At 46.5% G+C, this 10,871-nt stretch overlaps 1 protein-coding gene across 1 annotated transcript; it reads right to left on the reverse strand.

Annotated features, from left to right (window-relative positions):
- Nucleotides 1-4: 4 nt before the first annotated feature.
- Nucleotides 5-9,985, reverse strand: LOC144395244 (cAMP-regulated phosphoprotein 21-like; the record flags this gene model as incomplete). The annotated part of the gene is made up of 20 exons (XM_078098103.1): nucleotides 9,729-9,985; nucleotides 5,830-5,992; nucleotides 5,520-5,688; nucleotides 5,359-5,397; nucleotides 5,197-5,262; nucleotides 4,962-5,073; nucleotides 4,613-4,751; nucleotides 3,979-4,116; nucleotides 3,784-3,883; nucleotides 3,570-3,665; nucleotides 3,442-3,479; nucleotides 3,284-3,340; nucleotides 2,780-2,970; nucleotides 1,873-2,013; nucleotides 1,665-1,783; nucleotides 1,488-1,562; nucleotides 1,252-1,395; nucleotides 976-1,078; nucleotides 126-226; nucleotides 5-28 (listed from the first exon to the last, which is right to left on the reverse strand). Coding segments are annotated over exons 3-20 (1,848 nt in total), but the record flags the coding sequence as incomplete, so codon positions are not given.
- Nucleotides 9,986-10,871: the final 886 nt, after the last annotated feature.

Genomic DNA, 10,871 nt, shown 5'->3' on the forward strand with positions numbered 1-10,871 from the left:
TTTGGGGATAGGACACCGAAACACCTCCCTGCAGACCAAAGAGAAAGTAAAGTCGGAGTGAGGAATTTGCTACAGAAAGCATCTTTAGGGTGTCGAGTTATTGGACCTTTGGGTTCTGTGTTTACCTGAACTATGCTACGCTGATTAGAGGCCATCGGTGAGTAGGTGCCCAGCGCTGCCTGGGCCTGGGGGTGGGAGGACTGCTGCACCCCCACAGCGTAACCTGCTGCAAACACAAAAACGCAACAGTTACACAAGAGTTTACTCACAACATATTTCATCCCTGCAATTTGATTATTAAAAAGTTTGTAGAGGAAGGAAGTTGTTTTAGAAGAAATTGTGAGGAAGACTGAATACAGAATTAACAAATCATTCAGTTAAAGAAATGTCTATTTTTATTCAACATTAAAAAAACTTCAAGAAAAGAATCATATTTGAGATATACAATAGTAATAGTAGATTTTCTCAGCTACATTTAAATTGTTCAGTTTATTATTTAATGTAATTTTTGGCAACATTAATTAATAACAGCAAAAAACACAATTTGGGTAATACAAACAATTAATGTCCATTATTCTTGCAGTGATCATCTGCATCTCCAATGTTGCCCGCTATGAGTCAAGTCTAATTATAGACAGTCATTTTAGTTATTTAGTTAACGGACACCGACGTCTGGAAGCTGTCAACAGATTGTCTCCAGCTGGGTTCAAATACTTTCACTCATTAGCATGCTTTAAATTCAAAACACCTCCTTTGAGTCTTTTGTCACGGTCGAATAGAAGCAGCAGGAAAAGAGACCGGTTCACTGTGAGACCCTCAGACTACATCTCTGACAGTGTAACGGCCCCCTCCTCTACTGCCACGGCCTACCTCTGTCCGCTACTCACACACACACACACACACACACACACACACACACACACACACACACACACACACACACACACACACTCAACTAACAGAGGTGGGAAATACCTGGTGGTTGTGCTGCTTGGCTGTGGATGTGCTGGCTCGGTGAGACGGGCCTACATGGGTGCTGAGCTGAGGTAGGGTACTGACCGTAATAATACACAGGCAACTATAGAAAAACGATATCAAAAATACTAGTTTTAGTCAAAAATTAATTTCCAACCAGAATTTAAGCTCGATGCAGAATATATATGTATATATATATTTTTTTTTTACACAGTATATTTGATGCATCTTAAATGACCATAAGATAAAATATATAAAGTGCATGTGTATCCGTACTGCGGGTGAGGGCTGGCAGTAGCTGGGGGGGTTGGGAGGAGGAGGAGCTGCATAGATGTAACCCTGACTGGGCGGGTAGATGGGCGGGGCTTCACCAGCCGACTGACAGCTTACATGAGCGAACTGCGAGGAGAGATCTTCAATCTGTCGGTCAAGAGAAAGGGGGTCATTGCACACACACACAACGTAACCACGCATGTGTGTGCCGAAGGTGTCGGTTGTGCAGCGATACATACTGTCGTGTACGGCTGTGATGGAGCGACAGGCAGCATCTGTGGAGCCGTGTAAGAGACAGATGAGTACTGCACCACCTGTGAGAGACACACACATGGGGACAAAGATAAGGACACAAGCCATAGGCATCGGTCTGGTCGTGTGTGACATGTCAAAATGAGTGTATGTGTGTGCGCTACCTGCTGTGGTTGGTGCTGAGGCAGAGATCCTTGCAGCTGAGTCTGGCTCCTGATTTGCTGCTGACTGTCAGGAGGGTTGTACACAGCAGGCGTGCCGTCAGGGTTCAGGAAAGGCTGCCCTAAAAGGTCAGAGGGCAAAAGGTGTGACGAGTGTGTATGAGTTGTGTATGTAATCTTGGGAGTGCGTGTGTGTGTTTGTGTTACGTACCAGTATGTGGGTTCACTAGTATGCTTCCCGGCGGGATCCCGTTTACCATGATGTAGGTGGAGTTAGGAGCCGGCTCCTCTATGATGGGCGGAGAGGCGGAGAGGGGGCAAGTGGGGGGCAGTCTGAAAAGTGAGATGGCGCCTGAGAGAGAGAGAGAGAGAGAGAGAGAGAGAGAGAGAGAGAGAGAGAGAGAGAGAGAGAGAGAGAGAATAACAGAGAATTAAGGATTAGTAAACAAAGAGGACGAGCAGGGGAATAGTTTTATTATAACGGTACAAAACAAAGATTTCAACGTCGTAATCCGATTAAAAGAAACTAAACATTCTACCCCCACATGTGCTAGAAGCTGACAGGAGGACAGTTAAAAATCATGGGAACATTACTGCCGTTGCCAAAGCCAGATGATTACTGTGGAGCACACCAGCCACCGCGTCCTCCTTCCCTCCCTACGTCTACAGGGCATTTTGTCTTATTGTTGTTGCTTCTTATTAATCGTTCTATCAATTTTAAGGGATGCAGGAAACAAGTTTTTAATGTGTATGAAAATAGACTTCAGACATACTGTCAACAGCACCTTAGTAATTATGTATTCTTCTTCGTGAATATGCAAATAAGAACGGAGGTGTTGCGTGAAGATTTACAGCTCTGGTGTGAAGGCTCGTGGATTGAGATTTTCACACCAGAAGAACTTGCTTTTTGTTAATTAGATGATGCTAGATAAGGAACAGACATCATTTATACACGGCGTCATTCCCAAGTGTGGTGTGCTGATGAAACCTGCTAATAAGTTTACTCGCACAAAGATAGAGGGGAGTGAAGTGTCTCTGCCTCGATCGACTGAATTTACACCTTTGAGGTGCGACAGAGAAGAGACGAAAAGTCTCTGCAAATTAAAATAAAGAAGCACCTGAACCACGTGCGTCCCAGCCATGGTTGACAGCTTGGCGGGGTTTCGCTGCGGGACCTGTCCATTGGTAGGAGGAATCAGAGTCCGTGCTGCTCCAAGGTCGGGGGTCGTTGCTACAGCGACAGTCAGTCTCAGTGCTACTTTGCCTGCTGCTCCCTGTCCAGCTGGAGCCTGAGCTGTCACGGCTCCCTCTGCGAGACACATCCAGAATTATCCTACAACCTTATTATGGCAGAACCTTTATGTGGGTGGGGGACACAAGTGTTTTCCCCACGTGCTGGCATGCCACTCACAATGACTGACATGTAAAAGTCTGTGAAAACATCCCTTCAGTTATCTTCAGTGTGTGCGAGTTTTCCAAAAATCAAATCTTAACATCTTAAAAAAAAAGAAAATATAGGTCTTCATTTTGTTTCCGCTGCAGATTCTGAAAAGCCCTGTTGCAGCTGAGCTGACCGGATTAAGATGATAAATGAGTACGCATCTGTGCAGACTGGGCTCTACCTGAAGAGCTGCCTTTTCCTCTGGGTCTCAGCAGATGGATTGTGCTCCTCCACAGCCCTGCACACAGAACACACACACGCAGACATATATTAATGTCCTCATCTAAATATAAAAAGCTGAAACGGCACTTGGAGAGAATGTACTGTAGGCAAGGTTACCTGGTTTCTGCATGGGCGCTCTCCTGGGAGCAGACAGGCTGTAAGAGTACAGCGCAGAAATGAGTGAGTCTCTTATATGTCTCCATGTCATATCTGCCTGTCTGCCTTTCTCCCTCTCCCTGTCTCACCTCTTGGTTGAAGATTCTGTCTCGTGCTCGTTGGTACTCCTCCTCTCTCTCCTCCATTGACTTGCTTTGCTTCTCCCGTAAAGGGTGAAGTCGGCTCTGTGGGGAGAAAAAGGGAGAGCAGGTCAAAAACGCTGATAGAAAACGATCAATGTCAATTATAAAGGATATTCCACGGAGACCGTCAGCTATAGAGGAGCTATAGAATAGGACAGACCTGTTCGTCTGAGCTGTTGTCTCTCTTCAGGATCATTTTCCACCGGTGGATCTCTTCTTTCTTGTCCTTATGCACCTGGTCCAGAAAACGCTGCTCCGGTCTGAAAACCCCCCCAAGAAGAACAGCCGCCATTACTTCATTGTAAACGCTAAAAGAGGAGGATATACATGCCCGCGGAGCAATTTGCCAGCTTACATCCGGGTGCTGCTGGTCCTGTTGATGATGACAGACTTGCCCGTCTGGTCTACGTTGTGATCCATGCCAAAGTAGGCCGCCACTCGATGGACCATCATACGATGGTAGGACGACATGTGAGGGAACTTCTTGAAGGGACTGAGGTGCGGGAAGGATTGCAGAATGTAAAAAAAATTGGGAAGGAAAAAGGAGAAACAGAAGAAGCCAAAGAAAGAATGAGGCAGGAACAAAGGAAAAGGGGGAAGGAGAGAGAGAGAAAGAGAGAGAAGGAGAAGGATTGCAAAGAAGGCAATAGAAGGAGGTAGATTGAGACTGGTCGCATTTTTTGGCCCATGTTCAATTTAATCCCCAGTGGCTCAAACACACCCACACCAACATAACTGCCTCAATATATTGATCAGTACACAAAATGAGCTGTATGGACAGAATTATAATATATAAGCTAGAAACACATTTTACATCAGCATAAAACCACATTCAGTCTTTAATAGGATTCAGCAGGCCTACGGGTTTGATTTCAGCCTGTTTAAACAGGTAGAACGCTCAATGAGGACCCAAGGTTATGTACTCTCCTTCACACCCACCTACAAACACCCCCCCGCCCCTCCTCACCCACACGCGCATACACACACACCTATTGCTGGTGATGAAGTCCATCATGTCCTGCTCCAGTTTAAGCAGCATCATGCGGTCTCTGGGGTTGCTGTTGAGAGTGTCGACGATAAACCGGTGCAGGTCTATGCCGGTGGAGTCGGTGTACTCTACGCTGGACTCTGAGAGCGACACAGGCAAGCAGGACGTATTATAAGTCAACGAAAATAAAAAACAAAAACACATTGCAATATTGAAAACACCCAGGAGAAATCCAAATTGAAGAACTGAATTCAATTTTATTACATTGTATTTGCTTTCTCTCATCTCTCTTTTATGAGATATCAATCACACACACACACACACACACACACACACACACAAATACACACCTTTGGACAGTGAATTTTTCTTTGGATCCGTGCTGTTCTCCTGTTCTTCCTCGTTACAGGAAGTTATCTCGTTGTCATGGCAGCTAGATGCAATGTTTGTGTCTGGAGATGCCTTAATGGAAAGAATATTAAAAAATGGAAGACTAATTACAACATTTGAGTGAGGCGGTGATGTAGATGATTACGAGGTGGATGAGGATCTGGGTATGTTTGTTTGTGGGTTTGTGTGTGTTACCTGTTTTTCTTCAAAAGGTGAGGACTCCTCGCAGACAGCCATACTCCGCACTAACTTTCCTTTTGCCTAAAATGCAAACACAAGCAAGCAGTTTTACAGATCCACAGTACAATGGAAAAGATGTAAGAATGATTAATACGAGGCAGAATTGTTTTAGCTTACCTTGACTTTTTTCATTGGTTGCACCTGGTCACAGTTTTTCTGCAAGTGAGGACGCAATTTGTTATAAAGTGGGAATGTTAAGAGGTCAGAGGGGTGAGGGAGGGAGTGAGGATATATTGTGGTTTTTCATTAATGTTGTACACTTTATTTTTATCGCCCACCTGTTGCTCAAGCTTTTTACAGGCATGGTAACACTGGACCTCCGTCCCATTGGGGGGATTTGGGGACGGACATGGCGGAGGGGTGGAGCAGCTGATGACATCACACGGTGTCACGTCACAGGAATTTAGGAGGACATCGGTACTTTCTACGGCGGCTTCAGTCATCCTCCTAAACCACGCAAAACACAAACATGTGATGCTGTGGGGGTCTACAAACAGAACTTCTACAATTTTGTATGTAACTGCTTTTTAAAAATACCTTTTAGGGCATTTGCATGAGTTAATGTGTGTGTGTGTGTGCTTTTCCCACCTACTTGGAGTTGTTTACTGGAGAGCCTCACAGGTGAATGATGAGGTCATATATCCCATGTTCCCACAGGGCAGTCAGAAATGCAATTATCCTCTCCGCCCGTGCTTGCCTTCTCTGCTGTTTCTCTCTCAGCCGCCTCTTTACTGGTCAATGCAAAAATAGCCTGAAGAGATCGAAAAGCACAGGAGACAAAACAGTGTGAGCGGTCATTGTACAACAGAAACGCTGCAACACTGTTTCACACAAACACTCACACACTCGTATCAAACAGCTGCCGAAGCCGAGCTCCTGGGAATGACATCAAGTAGCTAAGCTTGCGTGTGTGCTTGTGTGTCTGTGTGCGCGTGTGTTAACCTCCATCTAGTCTTCCAGAATAATCTCCTGGCTCAACAGTTAATTGCTGCTTTAATTTCTTTACTGTAAATGTGTGCCGGTAACACACACAGTACTGCTCAGACTTGGTGTTGGCTTGTGTATTTACATGTGTGTGCACACAAGTGTGTCCTCCAGCTTTTCTTAGAAGCAGCAGCTGTGGAGAGGATCATGCGATCCACCAGCAATGATATTCCCACAATGCCAAGCTGAGTCTCTGATCCTATAGTGGGGAGAATATCGCCCGAGACCACAGAGACGGACAGACACACACACACACACACACACACACACACACACACACACACACATACACACATACACACATAGAGAGGAAGTGGCATTCCACCATCTTCTCCAAAGGACCAAAGGCATTCAGTGGGGACACATACCGCTGTAACTAAGCGCTCAGGGGGACACTTATTCCTGTAACACCTGGGACAGAATAACAACCTCAGAGGATACCGAGTCCCATAATAAAGTTATTTAACACCCGGCAGGAGATAATAGCACTTAAAAAAAAAGATCTGTCAGTCCATGTGCGACCAATGTGGTGTTTACTTTCCACGCTGCAGTAATGAAACACAATACATAACAGCAGTGATTCTACCCAGCAGAAATATCCTTAGTTTGGCACAGAGGCGCCTGAAATCTCTTTGAGTGTTTAATAATGAAAATATGCTCACGTTGATATGTGATTCTTGACTCCAATAATGGTGCAGTTGGTTTAAGATATACTCCACATAAGTAAGATAACGTAACAGTATATTAAGTTTGAAATCTTTTTTTATTTTTTATTTACGCGCATTTGACAGCTAAAGATATATAAACAATCCATAGGACATAATAACCTGGGAGACTCCCATATGCGCTGTGGCAGAGATCCTGCTGCGCTGTCCTTTAGCCAAAACAATGTGTAAACCGACCCTGACCTCAGACAACACGGAAGGGAGAGGCAAGGAAAACACTGACGGCACATCTCCTTTAATCAGAACAACCAAAGAACGACGTGTGTATAAAATAAGACAAAGCCAGCTGGTATTGAGCCGCACTACAGCTGTGAGTCGAGAGCAACGCCTGAGAGCGGGAACGTGGAGTAAGCAGGACAGAGAGGGAAGAGAACGATGTGGAGCAAATGCACTACGGAGCAAACAAGACGAATGGGAGGCGAGGGAAGCAGAGGATGAGGAGAGACGAGGAACTAGTCTGCGGGGACTCCAGAGGTGAAGAGGGGGTGAGCGACGACGATGGAGGAAGAGGAAAGAGAAGAATTAGTGATGGAGAGGCTTGCGGCACAGTCTGTCTCCCCAGGCTTTTCAGCCGACGGCCGTGGACAGGGGTGGTGGGGGGGTTTGAGCGGAGCCCCCGGTTTTTGAGCTGAGCGCTGCAGAAGCGGCCGCCCGCCCGGGGAGAAGGTGTGACACGATCATTAGCGCGTGACGGATGGCGGCGGGAGGCAGGGAGCGCCAGTATACCGCTACATCATCATCCATCTGCTGCTCCACCCGAAGCCCGCAGCCTCAGAGCCACCGACTCACCAGGACACCTTTTTTCTGCAGCCAAAAGCTGCCTGGCTCATCTACACTGACACACAGGCAGGGCAGAGGGAAAATATCCCAAAGCTGCTTTAGATGGCCATTGTCAGCTCAACCTAGTTACATGAAGTGCCCAATTTATTTCTGTTTGTAATTAAGAACAATGAAAAATCTATCTTGGATTACAAGCACTGTAATTATCAGCGGCACTCAATCCCATTAACTGCCTACTATTGTACCATGTGTGCTTTATTATCCTGCCATTGGAAGCATAATTTTTTTTTATGCCTAAGGACGTTCTGCTCTGATTTTTCACCCTACCACTACTTGAAAACCATAAGGAAAAACAGAAAATCTTTGCACCCTGGGGCCACAGATCTGATTGTGTTTTGTCTCCGAGGTTGAAGCTGAATTTAGAAGGTTTTTTTATGTTTTCTCCCATAGCTCAGAGTCATTAGAAAATTATTCAGAGAGTCTGTCTCTTTGGTTTAAAATAATGATGGGAAAACTTCGAGGCAAACTCAAAGCATTCTACTTCATAATCTGCACAGGTTTGCCTTTTCCTATTAGTTCTGTAGTTTTCACAACAATTCTTTAAATATATATACACGTATTCATATAAATATTTTAAATTTTTAAAACTACTTTTTTTTTTAACTTGCTAATGAAATATTTGATTGATTGATTTATCTTCTTTCAGCGCACGGCCGAGAATTTAAATAAAAGGGCCTCCGCTATTTAGCCCCGAACAGCGGAGAAGGAAATAAAGTAGGTTACTCAGAAGAACAAATGTAGGTTACATCTTCTTTTGAAGGCATCTGCACCTGGGCTGCTTTATCACCGGAGGGGACTTGAGGGCGCGACAGCTGTGAACGCAAACCTCAAAGATGCGGGGAAAGAAGCGGCATGTGTGTGTGCGTGTGTACACACACAACACCACGGAGCCAGGTGTGTACTTTCAGGGTGTTAAAAGGGGCCCGCGGGAGCTTCAGCCTTCAACCGACGGCGTCGAACGCACGCGGAGGAGGCGGCGAGGCGGCGACGACCAAACAGGTGTCGCGTTGACACACGACTTCCGCGGCGTCCGTTCGGCCCCACGTACACGGGACAACACGACCGAGGGGCCCCCGGGACGGGACTTTCCCTCTGACCCATGCCGAGAAGCGAAGGGGAGCCGTGCGTGTTTGTGTGTGTCGCATTACAGTGACCCGGGCTAAGCTGGCACACACCGGGCTATTTTTACACCCCCGCGCCAGAGAGTGGACCTCCTGCTCCAGGACTTCACCGCGCTGTCAGCTGCGCGAGGGGAGGACGGCGCGGCGCGGCGCGGCGTGGGGGGGGGGACAAGGACACGCGACGTGAACTCAAGAGCTACCGGACACGAAGGGACTTTAAATCCGACACAAGCACTGGGTGAAAAGGCTGTGTGTGTGTGTGTGTGTGTGTGTGTGTGTGTGTGTGTGTGTGTGTGTGTGTGTGTGTGTGTGTGTGTGTGTGCGTGTGTGTGTGTGTGTGTGTGTGTGGATCGCCTTAAAAACTCTCGATCGCACCACCAAACACGAGTCGCAATACGGACAGCTGGTTAGAACTAAACATTTAAGTGACGGTACACTCGGTCAGCTAAAAAGACATATAGGTAATATATAGTTAATTGACGTTAGTTATATAAAGTCATGGCCGTTTATTATTCATTCAGCGGTGTCGCTAACATCACGGATCCGGAGGGGAAACGCGACTCACCGTAGCAACAGTTTCGGCTAAATTATAAATATTTTTCTCGTTCGTTTATCGCCGTCGCTCGTCGTTCTTCACCTGGAAACCGTCACCGTAGCAACAGTTTCGGCTAAATTATAAATATTTGTCTCGGTCGTTTATCGCCGTCGCTCTTCACCTGGATACGGGTTTCATTTCGCAAAAGTAGAAGAAAAGCGACGGGCAGAAAGCGTCACCCGGCGGATCGGCCGTTGGTCGCGCAGACGTCCGTTAGCTTACCGTAAAGTGACGTCTTCCTCCGGTGGAGCCGACCGACCGACTGCCGGTATCTTCAGACTGCGACGCACGTTGCGCCTCCTTTGCCTTTTGCCGGTCTCTGTCGGAGGAGAGGGAGGAGGAGTAGGGAAGGTGGAGGAGGAGGAGGAGGAGGAGGAGGAGGAGGAGGAGGACCAACACTCTGAACCCGGAGCCGCGCGCCCACACGTTCACACACACACGCGCGCGGGTGCGCGCGCGCCCGAGGAATGCACGAGAGCAAAAGCCTCCAACGGCCCACTCATCTCGCGCGCTGTCCCCGTCTCTCCCTCTCGGTTTCTGTTCCACTTCAACTCAATTCAATTTCCTTTTTTTTACCACCGAAACATTACTGCAATAAACCGAATGCAGCAGCGGAGGGGACACGACGCCAAATACGGTCTCAGAGGTCTGAGTCGGTACGCGCATTGTGACCGTGGGCTTCCGCCGGTAAACTCGCATGTAACTTGGGTCTACTTCCTGCTCTGTTACATTGGTGCCATTCACAACGCAGGCTACATTTCACTTCCCCATCATTTATTTGATGGTTTTTCAGTCCATAACTCGTTACAATTAGCCACGCAGAAGCTGCAGGGTGTGAGATTAGACCACCAACAGTAGGCCTGTGAGATCATTCAAAGTTTAAAAGCTTAAGATTAAAAGCATCCAGTGTGCTATTATTGATTTCTGTTCGATGCTTTAAGTGTATTTTTCTAATAATGAATGTATTTTTACCTAAGGGCTATTTTTAATGCAGGATTTGTCAAATGAAGTATGACGTATGAAGATGCAGAGTCAAAAACATCGAATCTCTCGGCTCATGTTAGGATGTAGCACATATGTACATCAATCGCATAGACGTTCTGTGCTGTGTAAGTATAGCTTCCATTTGTACGCCTTCCTTAAAGGCTGCAGTGGAGGAGGAGATTTTACCACGCTGTGTGCAGGCGTGATGCCAAACTGACTGGTCATTTTATCACCTGCCTGTCCATACCTCAATGAATCTCAAAATGCATTGGAACGCATTACGTACATCTAATTGTAAAAATGTATATTCAACCAGAGGTTTTAACTATGGAATTTGCATTTATTTTACTGGTACTGGAATTCCAGTACTTCAAAGCTGTA

Source organism: Gasterosteus aculeatus, unplaced genomic scaffold, assembly GCF_964276395.1.
Source record: "Gasterosteus aculeatus unplaced genomic scaffold, fGasAcu3.hap1.1 HAP1_SCAFFOLD_121, whole genome shotgun sequence".
NCBI classification, from domain to species: Eukaryota; Metazoa; Chordata; class Actinopteri; order Perciformes; family Gasterosteidae; genus Gasterosteus; species Gasterosteus aculeatus.